Genomic DNA, 21750 nt, shown 5'->3' on the forward strand with positions numbered 1-21750 from the left:
TCACCACACCCAGTGCTCCATGCAAGCTGTGCCCTCTATAATACCCACCACCTGGTACCCCAATCTCCCACCCCCCCACCACTTCAAACCCCTCAGATTGTTTTTCAGAGTCTATAGTCTCTCATGGTTCACCTCCCCTTCCAATTTACCCAAAAGCACATACCCTCCCCAATGTCCATAACCCCACCCCCCTTCTCCCAACCCCCCTCCCCCAGCAACCCACAGTTTGTTTCATGAGATTAAGAGTCACTTATGGTTTGTCTCCCTCCCTATCCCATCTTGTTTCATGGATTCTTCTCCTACCCACTTAAGCCCCATGTTGCATCACCACTTCCTCATATCAGGGAGATCATATGACAGTTGTCTTTCTCCGCTTGACTTATTTCGCTAAGCATGATACGCTCTAGTTCCATCCATGTTGTCGCAAATGGCAAGATTTTGTTTCTTTTGATGGCTGCATAGTATTCCATTGTGTATATATACCACATCTTCTTGATCCATTCATCTGTTGATGGACATCTAGGTTCTTTCCATAGTTTGGCTATTGTGGACATTGCTGCTATAAACATTCGGGTGCACGTGCCCCTTTGGATCACTGTTTGTATCTTTAGGGTAAATACCCAGTAGTGCAATTGCTGGGTCATAGGGCAGTTCTATTTTCAACATTTTGAGGAACCTCCATGCTGTTTTCCAGAGTGGTTGCACCAGTTTGCATTCCCACCAACAGTGTAGGAGGGTTCCCCTTTCTCTGAATCCTCACCAGCATCTGTCATTTCCTGACTTGTTGATTTTAGCCATTCTGACTGGTGTGAGGTGATATCTCATAAGAACTTAACAAACTCAACACCCAAAGAACAAATAATCCAATCAAGAAATGGGCAGAAGACATGAACAGACGTTTCTGCAAAGAAGACATCCAGATGGCCAACAGACACATGAAAAAGTGCTCCATATCACTCGGCATCAGGGAAATACAAATCCCTAAACTTTCAAGTGTGGCTGTCAAATACTATTTGGCCGAACCGATATCAGGAACAAACTGATAGCTGACACAAGACTCTTCAAAAGTCAAATAGGATGTAGATTTCTCCAAAACTATCTCAAAAGAAATGTTTAAGCATACATTGACTAGAGCAATGATATACATGAGCATGGACGGGGTACTGGAGGATAAAAGAATGTTTTGATAGAGAATTAGTTCCTATTGTGAAAAGAAGCAAAATCAAACTCGTAGGACATCAATTCCTACCCTTCAGCCCCTCAGTGAAAAACCCCCAAGTGAATCAGGTGAAAGAAATTGTGAGGAGACAAAAATATTTCATTTTAGTCATAGTTTTATTTAAAAAAAGTTGTAAATTTCAGACAGTATAGTGCAAAAATATATAAACAATTATTTTATGTCAGATAATGTTGGCTCTAACAAATCAAGTTTTTTTTTTTATTATACAAACATGGCAAAAAAAAAAGTGAAAATAAAACACTTGCACTCAGGAAAGATGAAATATTAACATCATTACAACCATGAGTTCTCTATACACGATTCTACCTACCAGCGAAGGTTTATTATTGCCATTCCCACCCAAGATTTACTGACGCATCATACATACCAGGTTCGTGCACTGTCTTTAGTAACAGGTGCTTTTGATATCAATAACTATGTTGCAGAGTAAAGCACCCGTTCCACACCTATTTCTCCTTCCTCATTGGGAGTCAATTCTTCCTCCTTCTGAGACACCCACTGGAGAGGTGAGTGAAGGCTTGTGGTTAGGGGTTCCTAACTGGCTGGAGCACACAGCTGACCTTCCCCAGTGGTGCTCAGGCCCACCAGCTGTGTAATTCCACTCTTGCCCTTGAAGGAATGTCCCCTATGTCCTTACAAGGGGTAAATATCAGTGCAATTTCAAAGGATAAAGTAGGTACACAGTTTTATTCAATACTTTATATTATGCCACAAATATGTACAACTTCAATAATAAATTAAGAATAAGTGAACAAAATAAGTATGAGGACAGTTCATAGACACCACGTAATTCAATGCCATTTTTCTGCCTTCATTTCCAAGAGTTCATCCAATTCAAGATTCTGGATCATCCTCTTGTTAGAAAAACTGGTTTGGGCAGCCCATGTGAACTGCAGAGGGTTCCACTGCTTTACATCGTGGGAAGATGTTTGTTAATAGCAGAAATGCTGAAGAGGATCTGTTATAATCAAGAATTCTGGAACATTTGTACAATATGTAAAAAACTCTGAAAAAATTCTTTAATATTTTTCTCCTCCAGTTCCTCACATTCTTTGCATCCCGTTTCAGTTATGTTCTGCCAAATAAAAAGAAAGGATTAGATGGGAAAGTCTACTGTATATCCTTCCTGGGAATATCCCATCATTTGAACCACATGCTGAGGTCTTGAGACATGAAAACTTTGGCAAATTAATATCATGGTAGGAGGAACCACTGGAAAAGGGAACTGGGAGATCTGACTGAGGTTTATTTTTCCTATAATAGGTTAAAGGCATTGGAAAAATAAGCCATGGCTTTCTGACCATGGACTTCCTGCTGAGCACCCTTGAGTGGTCATTTACTCTTCTGGTCATCTACCCCAGCATCACATCCATGCCTCCCCACAGGGCACGCAAGGACCTTGAAGTGTCCCTCACCTATTTCTCTCACTTATCCCTACCAACTCAAAGGACATAGCCTAAGTACACTGAGCACATGCCTTTTGCCCCACGCACACACATTAGCTACACCGCCGTGTTGGCTTTTCTATCTGTATGTCCCTCATTGCTATTTTAGCTACCACTGCCCAGGTGCTGTCTCCACTGGGAAGGCGTTCCTGAACCGAGGAGTTCCCCAGGCTGGGCTCAATGTTCCATCCTTACATTCTCAGACCTCCCTCCTCCCACATCATTTATTACATTGATATTAGGGAGTTTCATGCTTTTTATGCTACTATTCTCTAGGCTTTTCTAAGAGCTTAAAGCCACACAGTATTGTTTTCCTAGCATTTAGCATAGGGCCTAGCACAAGGTAGTCACCCAGTCATTACCAGTTGAATTGAACTATTTAGGTCAAGATCACAAGTTGTAATTCAAACAGTTTCATGGCCAACTAGAATCTTCCAAATGCAGTCATCACAAATAAACTATTTAGAGATCGTCTGAACCATGAAAGCCGTACCAGCAAAAACCAAAAATTAGATTTTACATCCATTAAGCATTCAAAATTCAGATTCACCAACATTTATCAAGCACATTCTCTACGCCAGGCACTGTCATATTCCATATAGCACTGTCCTCCTGGAAAATCATCATGTCAGCCGACAAAGCAGAGATATTCACATCATGCATCTCAGTTGACATAATCAATGAAATTCTCAGACTGTACAGCCTGCCCACTCCTTCCGCTAGATGTGCAGAACACACCACATCACGGTCACAGTGACTGTGACCATGGTCATCAAGAGCTCACCAGGGATGTTGTTAGGAGTTATCTGTTGCCTGGTTCAGCCTCTCTACCAATAACACAGGAATAACATATCACAAGAGTATTTTAAAGATCAGTATGTTCATTTCATAAATACATCAACTGTCTAGAATATGCCAGGCAATGCTTGGGGGGTTGGGATATAGCACTGAAGAAAAAAAATACAACACAAAAATAACTGCCCCTTTGAAACTGGCATTCGAATAGGGAAAAGCAGACAAAAGCCATTAAGGAAAGTGTCAACTAGTGGGGCATTTAGATAAGGGGATGGGGCGTGGGAATGGATTGCCATGTGAGGAGCTGACAGCACTGAGAAGGTGACATTTCAGCAAAGACCTAGAGCAACCTGGCATGTTTCAGGCAAGTCCACAGCGTCCAGCCATCCTAGCTGAGGAGCTCCATAGTTTTCAGTTGCCTCTGCCTAAACACCCTTCCGGGGAGATAAGGTTCATTCCCTCTCATCCTGGTTTGGTAGAGAAACCTCTAAGGCGGAATCCCAGCCCTCTTACCTGCCTTTCTTTTGGCCACTGGAATTAATAAATAACTGAGCTATTACTCATTTCTCTCTGATTGCTTTATTTATACTTTACTTTATGGTGGATCCCTTAAGAGCAGAGACCGATTTGGGCATGGCCCTAATTCTCTTTGAATTATTAACATTTTTATTACTACGTTATTGCAGCATTTGTCCTGCCAGTGGGTAAGAAGAAGACATCCCCCAAAGTGAAACTGCTTGGGTATGAATCCTGGCTCCCCATTCCACCAACTGTGCTAACTAGAGGAAGTGATTTCAAGCCCTGAGCACTGCAGTTTCTTCAACCTTAAAACAGACACAAGGATAGCTATCTCACAGATTTATTATGAGGACGCAAGGAATTACCCCATTGCCGCTGAAGAGCAGTGTTGTCTGGCATAGAGTAATAACCGAATAAATGTGAATTGGGTCGTGACGCAAAACACTTAACTACGTAATTAGATTCATGTCTCTGCACAGCACCTGGGGACAAACACCTCGAGGTCAATGACCTCCCTGGTTCACCAGTGTCCCTCTTGCCCCAAAGTGCACCGCCTGGTGTCATGCAGTAAATGTCCATTGAGTAAACTGGTGAGCTAGTTCAGGGCTGTGCCCACGGTAGTGATGGTGGCCACTCCACCGGCGTGAACTCCCTCTCCCAAGAGCGCCCCCAGAGGATCTGCTTGTCCCTTACATCCAGCCAATGACCTCACCCCACCAAGCCATAATCATCAGACAAAGCTCCATCCGACTAGTGGAAAACTCACCGCATTAGAAGATAAATTACTGTTTGCTAGGATGATAATGTTATGTATTGTTTCATTAATAAGGTGAGCATGACCGAACTCAAGCAAAATAACACGTAACTCCAGGAGAAAGCAGTTCATCGCTGTGACTTTGCAGCCGGGCTAAAAATAGAGTTACAGAGAATCATTGTGAAAAAAAAACAACGATCTTTCTGTTATTCATGTTTACATAGATGTAATTTTGATTTTTTAAAAAAGTCAATCCAAATACTTTATAAAGAAGCACAATATCCCTAAGAAGTTTTATATAGGAGACAGTTTTGTGTTTTGTGTTTTTTTTTTCTTTTTTGGCTTTGAAATCAAATCCCAAACAAACTGACAACAAAACAATCTAAGAGGATGGTGATAGTACATGGAAGAGTGAACATAAGTCTAGAAAACATAGAAATAATAGGCTACTTTTTCTCACTGAGAACATTTCCTCTTTGTAAAAGGGTGATAATATCAGCCTGAGACTCTCCAAACATGAGTATGTCTAGTGCACTGAAAGAATTTTTAGAATCAGATTGTGTTAACATTTTCAACAGTGATAGCTGCTGATCTTGCTATTTCTGCAAGTTCCAAAGTTCCAGAAACAGAAGTGATTCCAAGAAATGGATTAGAAAAATCAGCATTGGAGCACTGCCCTCTCATGGGCTGGCCAAATCAGAAAGGCATTTTCAGATACCACAGGAATATGTTTCCCACAATGCTTACTTGAACGAAAGCCTAAACTTCAAAGAAACATTGATGACTGTTTGGAGGTTTGACCACCACTTGTTTGACCTTCTGTTCTCACTGCCTCACACAGTGCCTGGGACCCAGCAGGCACCCCACAGCAGTTGCCCAGGATTGAAGAGTAAATGCTGCCCCATATAGATAGATAGATAGACAGAAAGAGAGAAAGACAGATAAAATAACAGATACATAGATAAACAGATAGATAGATAAAACAGGTTCAGAAATGTTTAGTGACTTCTAAAGTAACACAGCTAGGAAGAGTCTGAATCAGAGTTTAAATCTAAATTCCAAACACAGTTTCTTTCTATAACCCATGAGTTACAAGGTTATCTTCTTGCAATAAAAAAAAAAAAAAGCAATCTTGGGAGTTTGGGTGGTTAATTGACTTCTCTCTACTTTGGGAAAATGGAAGGCATGCTGAAGCCAAAGAGCCAGACAATTTTTATATGTAGTAGCACTAGCCAAGTGGTTGAAGAAAGTCTGTTTCTTTCTAGTTTGCGGTGAAGGCTTCCTCCCAAAACTAAGAAAGTCTTCACAGGAGCAATATCTATTTCAGAGAGGTCCTAACTGAACACTAATTGAGAGCGGACTCATGGTTCTCCACGCACACAGGTATAGTTTGTTTCTGATGAGGTGACACGCCTTTGGCAATTTCAAGGTATTAATGAGACAAGTTCAAGATCATTTATGAATTCTGATAGGTTTTATGAGTTGTGTTTATTTCTTTTCTCACATAGAGGGTAAGCAGCCAGAATCCTTTTCTGACAATTGTAGAGATTCATTCAAAATGTAGAACGTGGATGCATTTAAGTGATTTGTAGAAAATTTGATTAAGGGTTGTAATACACTACAGCACTGGAAAGGACAGATAGGGTGGATAGTTTTAAATTCAATCAGTTAACCCAATTTTGTATTTAATTGCATCATGATCTAATTGCATCACAAAACGTATAATATATTTTGTTTGACATTGATGGAAAAGGCTGTTTTATATTTTGATTTGGTACCATCATGAAAATAGCATCTCTGTAGCTCTTTGTCCCCAAGTCCCACAACCTCAACAATTACTTACAAAATTCATTGATCATATGTTGTCAGAACACACCAAAAGTCAGATTTAAAAACTATACACGCTTCAGTAAATTTATGAAAATATACTTCTTCAACTTTTGAAAACTTAAAAACATAAGAATTTTCAAAAAAAATAAACTATACTCACATGAGCATCACTTTCAGTATATAAAGTGGTATCAATATGTATAGACTGAAAGGAAACAAAATTAGACAATATGAAAAACTATGCCCTGCTTTAGATATAATGAGAACAAACTACTGAAAACATTAAAGTAAGCTTTTTAAATTATTTTTTTATTTTGAGAGAATTTCAGATTCATATGCAACTCTAAGAGCAAAAAGAGATCCTTTGTCCCCTTCGCCATTCCCCCAGCAATAATACCATGCATAACCATGGTAGGATATCACCACCAGGAAACTGACATTGATGCAATCCACACACCTTGTTCAGATCTCACCAGTTCGAGGTGCACTAAATGCGAGTGTGCAGTTCTACTCAATTTTATCAGATGTGTAAATTCATGTAATCACCTCCACAATTATAGTTACCTCACCATTAAAATCCTCCAACTACTATTTTATAGCTCAAACCACCTTTCTTTTTTTTTAATTAACATGTAATGTATTATTTGTTTTAGGGGTACAGGTCTGTGAATCATCAGTCTTACACAATTCACAGCATTCACCATAGCACACACCCTCCCCAATGCCCAACCCCCAGCCAACCCATCTCTTCCTCCCCCCTCCCCTCCAGCAATCCTCAGTTTGTTTCCTGAGATGAAGAGTCTCTTATGGTTTGTCTCCCTCTCTGGTTTCATCTTGTTTCATTTTTCCCTGCTTTCCCCTATGATCCTCTGTCTTGTTTCTCAAATTCCTCATATCAGTGAGATTTTATAATTGTCTTTGTCTGATGGACTTTTTTCGCTTAGCTTAATACCCTCTAGTTCCAACCACCTTGTTGCAAATGGCAACATTTTGCTTCTTTTGATGGCTGCATAGTATTCCATTGTGTGTGTATATATATGTATGTGTATGTATGTATATAGTTATATATCTATATCTATATATCACATCTTCTTTATCCATTTATCTGTTGATGGACACCTGGGCTCTTTCCATAGTTTGGCTATTGTGGACATTGCTGCTATAAACATTCAGGTGCACATGCCCCTTCGGATCACTACATTTGTATCTTTAGGGCAAACCAACTTTCTTAACACACATTCCAACCCCCACCTTTCTAATCCCTGGCAACTACTTCTCTCCTCTCCATTGCTGTATCATTTCAAAAATGTTGTATTAGTGGACTCATATAATATATAACTGTTTGAGATTGGCCTTTTGTATACACTATTTTTTGAGCAGTTCTAGCTTTATAGAACATGAACAGAAACTACAGAAAGTTCCCATATATCCCCTGCCCCCGGCCCCAGTTTCTCCTGTTATTAATACCTTGCATTTGCATGGTACATCTATTACAACTGATGAGTCAGTATTGATACATTTGTAACAAACGTCCAGAGATTGCGCTGGGATTCAGCCTTGGTGCTGTAGGTCCTGAGTTTTAACAAGTATATAATGACATGTACCCACCATTACAGTATCATTTGCAATAGTTGCTTTACCACAAAAATCACCTGTGTTCCATCTATTCATCTCTCCTTTCCCCCTGACCCCTGGAAATTTCCCACTGATGTTTTTGCTGTATCCACAGTTTTACCTTTTCCAGAAAGATATATAGGTGGAACCACAGTATGTAGCCTTTTTAGATTGGCTTCTTTCACTTAGCGGATATGCTTTTGAGGTTTCTCTGTGTCTTTTCACGTCTAGAAGCTCATTTCTTTTTATTGCCGGATAATATTCTATTGTACGGATGGATGTACCACAGTTAGCCTATTTGGATCAGCTTTTTTTCACCCAGCATAAGAATACTCTGGAGATCTGTCCAACTTGTTGTATCAGTAATTCTTTCCTTATATTCACTCAGTATTGTTCCTCGATATAACTTACAACAGTTTATTCATCCATTGAAGGGAATTTCATCATTTTCAGTTCTTAGCTATTACAAATAAAGGTCTATGAACATTCATGTGCCTGTTTTTTGTGTGGACATGAGTTTGCATTTCTCTGATATAAATGTTGAGGAGTGCAACTGTTGGATCATATGGCGAATGCATGTTTTATTTTATAAAAAACAGTCAAGCTATTTTAGAGGAGGTGTAAATTCTTATATCCTCATAAAAAATATGTGTGACCCAGTTTCTCCACATCCTTGCCAGCATTCAGCATTATTACTACTTTTTAATTTAAATATTCTTATAAGTGCATAGTGATGTCACTGTGGTTTTACTTTGCATTCTCTAAATAATGGATAGCCATTTATTGACATTTCCTCCCAGAAAAAGATATTCATATTTATAATTTCTTCATTTCTAATCTGCATACTTTTGTTCTTTTTCTTGCCTTGCCAATTTAGCTCAAATTCCAAGACTGTGTTGAATAAGAGTGGTGAGAGATGACATATTTGTCTGGTTTCTAATCTTAGGGGGAAAACATTCAGTCTTTCTCCATTAAGTATGATGGTAGCTCTAGGTTTTTGTACATGCTCTAAATCAAGTTGAGAAAGTTACTTCTCTTTCCTTGTTTGCTGAGGAATTTTACTAGGAATTGGTATATTCTTAAAATGCTTTTCCTCCATCAATTGATCCAATCATATGATAACCTACTTTTGCCTGTTAATAAAGGCGGATTGCAGACACTGACTTCCCAAATAGGAAGCATGTCTTGCATACCTGGAATGAATCCCATTTGTCATGGCATATACTTTTTTTGATACACTGCTGGATTTTATTTGCTATTTTATTGAGAATTTCTGCATCCAAGTTTATTAGAGATATCTGTTGCTTTCTCTTTTGGTATCATCTTTGCCTGGTTTTAGCATCAGGGTAACACTTGCCTAAGTGAGTTAGAAAGTTTTTCTTCTTCTATTTTTGGAATAGATTTTAAGAGATCTATTTTGGAAGAGATTGTAAAATCGGTGTTAATGTTTCTTTGTTTGGTAGGAGCTCCAGTGAAACCAGGTGGGCCTAGGGATTCTTTCTGGGGAAATTATTTATGGTGAATTCAGTGTCTTTAATGGTTATAGTAGTTTGGTGATTGTTTATTTCATCTTCATTACGTTTTGGCAGTTTGTGTTTTTTGAGAAATTGGTCCATTTCCTTCAAGTTGTCAAATTTAGAGAATAAAGTTGTTTATAGCTTTTCTTTATTATCCTCTGAATATCTGCAGATTCTGTAGTGATAGCCTCTAGTTTCAGTTCTTTTTTTTTCCATTTATTTATTTTCAGAAAAACATTATTCATTATTTTTTCACCACACCCAGTGCTCCATGCAAGCCGTGCCCTCTATAATTCTAATTTCAGTTCTGATATTAATGGTTTATGTCATCTCTTTTTTAATCTTTGTCAGTTTTTCTAAAGGTTTATCTATTTTATTGATTTTCCCCCAAATAGTGAGTGTTATTTTTCATTAAGTTTCCCTATTATTTTTTATTTCAATTTCATTAATTTCTGCTCTTATCTTTACTTTTTTCCTTCCTTCTGCTTGTGTTAGGTTTATTTTGCTCTACTCTTTCCAGTTTTTTGAGGTGGGAACCTCAATTGTTGATCTGAGATCTTTCCTCTTTCTTAATATAATCATTTAGTTTTCTAAATTTCCCTCTCGGTAATGTTTTCTCTGAATCCCACAGATCTTGATGTGTTGTACTTTCATTTTCATTCAAGTCTATGTACTATTTTATATCCTGTGAGATTTAATCTTTGACCCATGGAATATTTAGAAATATATTATTTAATTTCCAAGTGTTTGTGGAGATCTTCCTGCTCTATTTGTGTGATTGGCTTCTACATGATTCCACTGTGGTCAAAGAACACATTCTGCATGATTTCAATTCTGAAAAATTTGTTAAAGTGTGTTTTATGGCCCATGATATGGTTAGTTTTGGTGAACAGTGCCTGAAAAAAATACCAATTCCTCATCAGTGGGTGAAGTGTTTTATCAATGTAAATTAAATATTGTTGGCTGACTGTGTAGTCCGGTTCTTCTATATTCTTTCTGATTTTCTGTCTTGTCATTCAGTTTGTTCCTTAGGAGGTGGTGAAGTCCTCAACTATAATTGTGAAATTGCCTCTTTCTCCTCTCAGTTTGATTAGTTTTAGCATCTTGTATTTTGAGGCTTTGCTATTTGGTGTGTACACATTTAGGATCACATTTTCCTGGTGGATTAATCTCTCACCATTTTGCAATGTATCTCTTGATCCTAGTAGTTTTACTTGCTGTAAAGTCTAGTGATTTTACTTGCTGATATTAAGAGAGCTATGTCTGATTTTTACAATTATTGTGCATTATGTGTATTGGCTTCCTAGAGCTACAGTAACAAAATATCAAAATGAGGGCTTAAAACAACAACAATTTTATTCTCTTATAGCTCTGGAAGTTGGAGGTCCAAAATCAAGACATCAGTAGGGCCAGGATCCCTCTGAAGGCTCTAGGACAATCCTTCTTTACCTTTCCCAAGTCTCTAGTTACTCGGGCAATCCTGGACTTTCTGTGGCTTCTAGCTTCATCATTCTATTTTCCTTTGCTTGTAGCCTCCAAATTCAGGTGGCTTTCTTCCCTGTTACTCTCTCTGTGGTCTGTCCTCTCCTTAGAAGGTCAGTGAGTCATGGAGTTGGGGTCCAACCCATGTCAGTAGGACCTCACCTTAACTAATTATATTTGCAAAGACACTATTTCCAAAGAAGGTCACATATGGAGGTTCCAAGTAGACATGATTTTTTTTTTGCAGGGGTGGTGGGCAATACTCTACAACCCATTACAATATGGTATATTCTCTCCTCCTTTCAATTTCTACCTAGTTATATCATCGTGTTTAAAGTGAATTCCTTGTAGACAGCAAAATATTGGTTTGGTTTTTTACCAATTTGGCCAATCTCTGTCTTTTACTTGTATTCTCCTTCCTCTCTCCTTCTGAGATGCTAATGCTAAGAATTCTGGATCTTGGGTGCCTGGGTGGCTCAGTTAGTTAGACTTCAGACTTGATTTTGGCTCAGATCATGATCTCAGAGTCATGAGATCAAGCCTAGCATTGGGTTCCATGCTCAACACAGTCTGCTTTTCCCTCTACCTCTGGTCCTCCCCCCACTCTTCCTCCCTCTCTCCCTCTCGCTCTAATAAATAAATTAAAAAAAAAATTTAAGAGTGTTTTTATTATACCAAAGATCTCTGAGGCTTTTTTTTTTCAGTGTGTTTTATATTATTCTATCTTCAAGTTCACTGTCTTTCTTCTGTCATATTCTTTCTGCTAGTGAATCTCTCCAGTTTGTTTTATATTTCAGTTATTGTATTTTTCAGTTCTGTCGTTTCCACTTAGTTCCTTTTACATATTGCATTTCTTTGCTAAGACTTTGTTTTATTCAATTGTTTCAAAGGTATCTGTAATTGCTTGTTGGCACATTTTTATGATGGCTGCTTTAAAACCCTTGTCAAGCAATTCCAACATCCAATCCATCTCCATTTCAAAGTCTATCTCAGTCATTTCTGAGTAAAGTTGTGATGTTCTTGCTTCTTAGTATAATGAGTGAGTTTCAGCTGTATTCTGGTATTGAACTTTATGTTAGGAGACCCTGGTTCCATTTAAATTTTCTATATCAGCCACCCTGTTTAGGTTTAGGTTTGGACTTCTGTTTATAAGCTGTGGTTTCAATGACAGTATAGCTTTCAGAATCTTTGTGGTGCTAATTTGAAATGCTTGGTTCACTTGGTGCCCCCAGGACTCCCACTGGTCCCTGCTGTGTCACCCCTTGTGGTGGAAAGCAATTCCCTGGCTGTAGTGGTCCTCAGTGGGGCTCCTGCTCTCTTTTGCCCTGCAGGTTCTGCCAGGCCGGCTGGTGTCTCCAGGTGAGGGGGAGTTTCCTAGCCACAGGACAGAGAGCTCCTCCCTGGGTCAGGCCATGCTCCCTACAAGAGCCACCAAAGCTGCCCTGTTTCTTTGCTGGAGATTCGAGTCCCTGGACTGTGGTAACAGAGAGCTCCTCATACCAGACCACTTACAAATTGAGTTTTAAAGATAATTAGGATCTGAAAAGTGTAAGTAAAAGATTTCACTTAAGGATTTGCCAGGTTCATGAACTGCTACAAAAATATTGTTCCAAGCGAGATTTCATGAAGACCGACAGCAGAACACAGGGAGAGGCATACTCCATAGCAATCATACCAGAGAGCTTATGGAAAAATGAGTACTCACTTGAATAATATTGTCAATTCTTTCCAAATCCTTTATTACAAACTCCCATTTTGCCTCTGATTTAGGAAGACCTGCACTGACAGAGCTGAAAGCAAAACGAAAGAGCAAAACATTTTGAATGGGTATAATACTACTGATGGAATATTACTTGATGAATAATACTTGATGAATATTACAGGCAAAAGAGCAATCAAGATTTTTTTTTATTTTAATCACTGAAAAGGTAAGTGTTATCCTTGCCTTTGTGCATTCAGCAGACTTGTAGATGAATATAAACACCAAATATATATATATATAACTCCTTGGTATCTGAGGCTAACTTATGGACTGACCTACTGGGATTAGGGAAAAACCTAATTTGGAAAGATAACTTATAAATAACCTGGTGTAATCTATCACAATGGAATAACATAGCACCTGATGTGCCATAGTGCTCAATAACTGTTTTTGAATGAACAGCTAGTTTTCTAGCAGAGGTTCCATTTGACTTTTAAGTCCAATAAATAGGCAAAATTCTTAAAATAAGCAATAATCATTTTCACATACAGGGTTTTTTTTGTTTTTGTTTTTTGTTTTAGAATTTATTTATTTATTTAACAGAGAGAGATCCCAAGTAGGCAGAGAGGCAGGCAGAGAGAGAGAGGGAAGCAGGCTTCCCGCTAAGCAGACTCGATCCCAGGACCCTGGGATCATGACCTGAGCCGAAGGCAGTGGCTTAACCCACTGAGCCACCCAGGCGCCTCCACATACAGGTTTTGATAGTAAGTATTCTTTACCATCTATGGTTCCCTACACCAAGAAGGCATTAGTAAGGAAACTGAGCTGAGGGTCATATTACATAACTACAAGCTGGGTGCTTTGGGCCAACTATGTGCAGAGAATTAGCTACATCTGAGAGAGAAGAAAAAAGTTAATAAGCATGGAAGTATATGAATGTATAGTAGTAAGAAAAACCAAAGGCCTAAATAAAGAAACATTTCAAACTGAAGTAGGATAGGGCTCAGAGGATGGGAGATGTCTGTGTCAGAGACAGATAAAAAAGTAACATGGACAAGCCCTAAATATCTATATTTTACTGCTGTGAAAATCATGTAAGCTATTAATAAGGAATAGGCTTCCAAGTTTAGTTAAATACCAAGAGGTCTAGTTTTTTGGAAGCATAGAGCACTCATTTGGAATATTACCCAAATGCAGAAATGCCCATTCAGGTGTTTACCACACCTACTCAGAATCTCCATATTCTGCCCTCTATCGTACCCAAATACTTAGTTCCTAAGGATTTAAGCAAACTGAACACAAACCAGTTTAATAGAGAAGATACTGAAGAACAATGATCATGGCCATTTACATGTTGCCATTTATGCTGAAAAATAAACTCACCCCAAAATGAAGACATGAATGCCAGCCTCGGTTAAAAAATGACAATTTAAAAGTAAACACAAGTAGCATTGGATGGAAGTACTTCTCAAATATGTTTTCTGAAAAATATAATCATAGGCAAAGTGGTTAAAACTCTTTTAGTTAAAAAATGATACTTAAAATCATATTTTATCATATTTTAGATGCCAAAAGGCAATTTTATCACAATTTCAGAATTAATGCTCTTTGTTAGAATCAATGAGGCTAGAATTTATCCTTCTTGCTTTCTCCCCACCTCCAGCTCTCTTACTGCAAAATTTTTTAATATGTATTTATCCAGGCACATTTCAGTGACGATAATTTTAAGATAATTCACATCTTTACTAACTTACATATATACTGATATCACCACTTACTTTGTTTCTATTATCCTTATCTTTACTCTCATCTTTTTTTCCCCTTTTTAATAGTTCAGCACATATTTGTTTGATTGCCCTTAATTCTTTCTCCATGGCACATTCATTTTTTTTTTACTTTGGGTGTGGTTGACAGTAGTTCAACATATTTTATACAGCACAGGTTAATAACATGAATTACTAACATAGGTATACTAGATACACATTAACTTCATGTAACTATATGAAAAGTCATTATATATTGATATCACATAGAGGAAAAAATGGATAAAAATAGATCCAAGTAAAGATACTCTATGCCATCCTAACAAGCAACATATAATAATTTTTCTTGGTGATTTAGGAATATATTTACTGTAGAATTTCTTACTTTTCACACTTTTGCCTGCCTCTCTCACACTGTCAAAACTTTTACAGTTTCAGACAATACCCTAACCACTAAGAATCTGTGCCTCATTTAGTCTACACCAAAGAGACAAATAATATCCAGACACTGTCATCAAAGACTAGACAATTCATTGATTAGATGGAAATTAAAAGCAGAAAATTAGGTAAAATAAGTGAACTACTACATTTACAATGACATGAAGAGCTAATCAGGGTGTTACTAGAGTTAAAAGACCTATTTCTTGTTATTTTTTTCAAAATAAGAATAATCCAGAGATCTGGGACATCTCAAGGTCTTTGGAGAAGAGTCCTCTAACTTACTATGAATGATCTGATCTGAGATACAAGTGATCTTTTATGAAAATCCATCTACTCTATCTAGTTTTTCTTACCGAAATTCTCATTACTCAATGCCAGGGTAACTCCTTGAGTACAGAAGAAGAGCTGGCTACGGCAATGGGTTTCCAACAGCCATCCATCCAGAAGACTTCCTACAATACAACCCAAGGCAGTGAGTGAGGCATTAAAAACACAAGTGGTCTAGCAGGGGGAAGAAAGGGAGGAAATTAACAGTCATTATGCACTTACTCTTTCAGGGGCTATTAGTTACTTAAGACATATATCCCATCACATCCTCACAACAATTGCATGGGGTAGGGCTAGCAGCACATGCGGAAGCTGCCCAGGCATACACCAAGTACGAGACAGCTAGGCTTTGAGACCAGTCTGTCTGATGAACTAGTCAAACACTCTCTACTAGAGTATGTCCCTGAATTGGCAAATTCCAAAATTCCGTATCAGTCAACAGCAGAAGCGACCAGACACCTCCCATCATATAAACTACTGACGTCATATAAACACTTAATTTATGACACAGTAGCTACTTCTACAGACCCTGAACAGCTAGCTGTCTGCAGTCTTTGAAATGAATTAAAACATTATTTGAGAATCTCAGAAGTAACAAATTCTATTTTTTCTAATTCAAGGCAACGAAGCATGTGAAGATCACACACTCCCAATTTCAATTCCATTTTATTAAAGCAAAAATTAAAAGTGAGATACATACAATGTAAAGCTATTTGTGCCATTCCTTTAAAATAGTATGTATTTATTGACCTCCCCACAAAGATCTGCCATGGCCCTGACATAAATATTCGTTGCAATTAAGTTCTATAAATTCAATTATTTAAACTATTTTATTTATTTTTGATATATGATGTATAAGTCTTTAAAAGAAAAAAACCAAGCATCTATTTAGGTGTTAAACGAGATATTATGAGGGTACATTCAACAGAAATGCCTTTGTTTTTCAACAATAACATATGAAATTGAATCCTCCTATTACATATGATCTGACTCTTATGCACGAGTTTAATTACAGCAAACCCTCCTTATTACTCCCATCTTAGAATCATCTTCGTTGTCTGTATTATCTCAGAGCTTCAGATTTTCACAAAACTTCATAAATTTCTTATCCTAATTATCCAAAGTCTCTTCAATTCCCTGCATCCTTTTGAGTTGTATCCCAAACTCCACATTTTTCCAATAAAAGTACTTATTGACTGGAGCCTGAGCAAAACTAAGTGTGCTAAGGTGTTAAGAAGGCCTTTCTGAAGCTACCTGAGCAAGCGATGAAGTTTTCACAGCGCGTCTCCAAGCGTGTAAGGGGTTCGATTCTCACCGGGGGGCGCAATGGACATCCACCGCCATGCCCAATTACCCCCGGCGGGCTTCCGTGAAGTAAGACTAAGCCTGTACCCAGAATGTTCCTGCCAAGCTTGGTGGAACGCAGCAGGAACCCTCCTCCAAAGCAGCAAGCAAAATAATGACCGTGGAGGCCAGTGTCGCTGAAAAGGGAAATTCACAGCTTTGCCACTGACGCAGTGCCCTGGGCGAACAGCGACGAATCCAATTTTTACCGCAGCTTCGGAAGCATTCAACCTGCCCCTTGCTAGTTCCGTGGACCAGTAATTTTACCAGAAATTTGGCTGTATGCGCACGCGTGCACGTCTGTGGGTCAAAACGCAGCATGGGTTAAAGAAACCTGAGAAGAAAAATATTCCTTTCTCTTTAGCCAGGGCTCAAGGTGAACAATTAATATAACTAGTTAATATTAGTGACGGTAACATTATAAGTGTTTGTATCTGGTGCTTTCAGGTTTACCAAAGTACTTCCTATGTGTCACCCCATCCAATCCCAGCAATCTGTTCCTGTGAAAGACACTACTCTTATTTTACAGCGAAGAAACCGAGGCTCCGAGAGGTCAAGCGACTTGCTTCCGGTGAATGTCATTCGCTTGGCCATGAAGACTGACCTCACAGTCCAAGGCGGGCGGAGGGAGGAGGGATGTCAGAAACAGAGATGCGTGGTCCCTTCCTCGAGGAAGCAGCCAACCCACCCCTCAGGAGTAAGAAAAAGCCACTGCTCCACAGACACTTTAAAACCCGGTCATTCTGATTCCTTGTGTGAAACAGAACTTCAGCTCTCACAACCGTGATCTCATTTGACTTTTCACAAAACACCTGTTAGAGAGAAGTGGCTGAAACCAGGTTGATTACTTTCTGAGGAGGCAAATGTAGGGATGAAGTAAATTACCCACTTCCTTTCACGTCATATTTTTGGAGAACCAGGAGAGCAGTGTGTAATCCTGGCATACTAATTGCATGTGACACACTCGCCTTCAGGCACCTTTGGTTTGTCCCTCGTTCATCTGGGGGCCTGGATCCAGGAACAAACAAACAAACAAACAAAAAAGACTGAATCCCAGCCTTGCACTCAAGTGGCTCACAAATTTGAAGCAGGATTTCTGTGTGTGTGTGACCTTGTGATGGGGTGACACGGCAGGATGTCTGTTGACCTTATGGCAACACTGCTATGCTAGCAGGATGTCGCTGCCCAGGGGTAAGACGTCGGGAAGAGCTGACTAATCAACACAGCTGGGCAGCTCTAAGAGCTTTCATTCTGGAGTGACTTGTGAAAATAACTGTACACATCTTGTGTTCCATATCAACACTGTAGTCCTTCCCGGCGAGGAAATATAATCTAACACACCGCTGTTTTATCTTGTTTTATTCTGCTTGATTATTTACTTGCCTAGTCACACGTTCAAAGTAAATTTTAAAAGGTTTAGCAGAGAAAAGGAGTTTTAAGTATTGGTTAATTTGGTAAACACATTCATCTATTCAAACACCACACACACACACACACACACACACACACGAAAAATGAGGGCAAACCAATGTCGCAAGTTTATGTGACTATAAAGGATGAAAGACAGAAGGTTGCTTGGGTGGTTCAGTCAGTTAAGCGTCTGCCTTCCACTCAGGTCATGATCCCAGTGTCCCAGGATGGAGCCCCATGGGCTCCCTGCTCAGCCGGGAGTCTGCTTCTCCCTCCACCTATTTGTGATGTTTCTCTTTCTCTCTCTCCCTCCAATAAAAAGAAATCTTAAAAAAAAAAAAAAGTGGAATGGAAGACAGCTTTGCTGCCCTTTACTCATTTAGCAAATATTTACTGAGTACTTACTATGTGCTAGGTATTTCTCTCTGACCTGGTGATACATCAGTGAATGCAGAGGACAAACCACCTTGACTTTAGTGAGAACGACAGGCCACGTCCATTTTACATAAACTAGCTAATTATATGTTTTATTAGAGCGAGATAAGTGATTTAGGAAAAGGAAACAGAATAATCGTGAACGGTATGGCTCTGATTTGGAGTAGGTTGTCAGGGTCAAGTTCAGTGAGAACAAAATGAGATCACAGACAGACAGGCAGCAAGGGAATGCGCCCCAAGGATATCGTAGTAAAGAGCATCTGAAGCAGAGGGAAGAGCTGGAGCAAAGGCACAGACGCAGCGGCAGCCTCTGAGTTTGAGGCTTGGAAAGGAGGCCAAAGGCGCAAGCAAGAGAAAGCAGTCAGAGATGAGATCAGAAACATAGAGAGGGAGGCGTGGGTCAGACCTTTCCGTCACTGTAAACATCTAAAGCGGGAAATCACTGTCAAAGCAGATAGCTGATAGCAGATAGCTGATACCATCTGAACGAGCTTGTTGAGAATCTGTCTTGGCTCCGCGTTAAGGACAGGCTGGGCTGGGCAGAGCAAGGCTGGAAGCAGAGATCCCGTGACGACGGCAGAGCAGGAGACACGCGGCAACAAGACAGGTTATGGGCTATGGGCGGAGCAGAGACTTTGAAGGGAGGGGGCAGATCAGGAGGTTTTATTTTGGACGTGTGTAGTTTGAGACATCTGGTACACATCCACATGGAAATGTCGAAGAGGCAGTGAGATGTAAGAATCTTGAGTTCAGGAAAGTGGTTTGAGCCTGAAATCCACATGGGATTCCTGACACCGGTCAAGATCACCAAGGAAAAGGTAGAGAAAAGGACGGAACCTGAGCCAAGGTATTTCAACACGAACTAGTCAGAGACACAAAAAAGGACCAGCAGGGGCACCTGGGTGGCTCAGTGGATTAAGCCTTTGCCTTCGGCTCAGGTCATGATCCCAGGGTCCTGGGATCCAGCCCCACATTGGGCTCTCTGCTCAGCAGGGATCCTGCTTTCTCCTCTCTCTCTGCCTGTTTCTCTGCCTATTTGTGATCTCTGTCTGTCAAATAAAAAAATAAAATCTTAAAAAAAAAAAAAAAGTCCCAGCAAAGAAAAACTCAAAGGAAAGACCAGCAAAAGAGGGGGGGGGGAGTGAAGAGTGTGATGTTCTAGAAATCAATGAAAATTATATCCAGGAAAAGAAATGATCACATCAAAGGCGTTGACAGGTCGAAGAGGACATGGATTGGGTCCTGAAGTGGGCTTTGTAACATGGGGGCGCTGGGTGACTCTGACAAGAGCATTTTCAAGGAGTGATGGAGACAGCAGCCTGCCCAAAATGGGTTGAGGAGAAAGTGGGAGGAAAGGATTTATAAAAGGGTAGTGCGGGCAATATTTTGCCAAATACTGCTCCAAAAGGGAGAAAGAGAGTGATAATAAGTAACAGAAGGTGGGCGGAGATAACAGCACATCTGTATGTTGAGGGAGACACTGAGAGAGAGAGGACCGTAGCCAGAGTGATGTTCTTGAATAGGCACGTGACGAGGAGATGGGACTTCATGCACAAGTGGGCTGGTGGCTGGGTCATCCACTGTCATGGAAGGAAGGCTGAGGGTCAGGCTAGATGCGGTGTCTGGGTGGTAGGATCTGCGGTGGTGTATGTTCTCAACTGTTGCTTCCATTTTCTCAGTGAATTGGGACAAAGAGTCATCGGCAGAGACTGAGGACAGGGAGGGAGTGTTGGGGGTTGAGAACAGAGGAAAATCTATAAAGCAGCCGTTGAGGTAAGGAGGAGAACAAGAAATGTAAGTACAATATGAGAGCTGTGCCCATTGGAAGTCCGGGGCCGTGAAGGGTCGGAAAGGAAGATTAGTCCGCACGTGTGTGTTTTCTCCAGCCACATTTAATGGCAAGGAAGCAGCCAGCCCAGCAGAGGTGGAGAACCATGTTTAATCGGGGTCGTGTATGCCAGCAAGCTCGACCAAGAGGCATGGGACTTCAGAGTACCCGTGAAGGAGTGTAATGGAGATACGCCCAGGAAATCTAATTTGCTGTTTTTATGACAAAACTTCAAGGAGAAAGTGTTCCTGGAATCATATAGTAAAGAATGAATAGATGTTAGATGTAAGTGAAGAGAGAGAGACAACATTCTAGGGGGAGGGAAACGCCAAGGACATATGCAAGCACGGCAGTGTGTACTCAGAAGAAAGTGCATCACTGGCTAACGGTGTGGAAGCAGGGGTAGGTACGAGTGGACAAAACAATCATGGGTATATGAAGCAGGGACCAGCAAACATAGTCTCTTCAGGGCCAGAGAGCGAGAAAGTCAGCCTGTCCTGCGTTCCCAGTCATACTACTCAACCCTGCTATGAGTGAAACAGCCGAAGATGATGCATGAACGAATGTATTCAGCACAGTCCTTTGGTGAATTCGACCCACGGGCTATATATATAGTCTACAGACCTCTGACTCCTGGGGATCTCCTAATCAGCCCCAACTGGAAAATAGTTGAGAAAGTGATACGTTTCAGACAAACCATAAGAGACTCTTAATCTCACAAAACAAACTGAGGGTCGCTGGGGGGAGGGGGAGAGGGGGGTGGGATTATGGACATTGAGGAGGGTATGGGCTATGGTAAGTGCTGTGAAGTGTGTAAACCTGGCGATTCACAGACCTGTACCCCTGGGGCTAATAATGCATTATATGTTTATTTAAAAATTAAAAAATTTTAAAAATTCAAAAAATAAATAAAAAGTAAAAAAAAAAAAGAAAGAAAGTGATACGCTTAAATGTCTCAAATTGTCTTAGTACCAAGGGTGCCAGCATTTTGTTCAGCAATCGCGTTTAAGCTGTTTTCAATTGACACTAATATTACAAAATTCTCAAGTACAAAATTGCATTAAACACAATCTGTGTTCAGCATTAAAGCTAAAAAGAAAAAAAAAACACCAATATGGACTATGTTACCATGGGTACTACTTTGATTTTTAAAAATTAATTCCTATAAGATCTGAAGTTGGTATTTAGTTCTCTCAAAAGGCCACCCAATATGTTAACAGGGCCTATAAATCCCATAATTTATCAAGGCAACAAAAATAAACGATTAAGTAAGATGTTTCTCCTTTTAAAAACACTATTTCATA

General features: G+C 39.7%; 1 protein-coding gene across 3 annotated transcripts in view; it reads right to left on the reverse strand.

Moving 5' to 3' along the window:
- Positions 1-1322: 1322 nt before the first annotated feature.
- The window catches only part of IL15 (interleukin 15), an 82945-nt gene continuing 62517 nt past the window's right edge, over positions 1323-21750 (reverse strand). For all 3 annotated transcript variants that reach the window (XM_044268021.1, XM_044268020.1, XM_044268019.1), the window contains exons 2-7: positions 15456-15554; positions 14282-14379; positions 12902-12986; positions 6744-6788; positions 4766-4906; positions 1323-2315 (exon numbers count right to left, since the gene is read on the reverse strand). In XM_044268021.1, coding sequence (XP_044123956.1) covers positions 2208-2315; positions 4766-4906; positions 6744-6788; positions 12902-12986; positions 14282-14379; positions 15456-15467 — 489 coding nt within the window. In that variant the 5' untranslated portion in view covers positions 15468-15554 and the 3' untranslated portion in view covers positions 1323-2207. The remainder of the gene's footprint in view (positions 2316-4765; positions 4907-6743; positions 6789-12901; positions 12987-14281; positions 14380-15455; positions 15555-21750) is intronic.

This window comes from Neovison vison, chromosome 11 (genome assembly GCF_020171115.1).
Source record: "Neovison vison isolate M4711 chromosome 11, ASM_NN_V1, whole genome shotgun sequence".
NCBI classification, from domain to species: Eukaryota; Metazoa; Chordata; class Mammalia; order Carnivora; family Mustelidae; genus Neogale; species Neogale vison.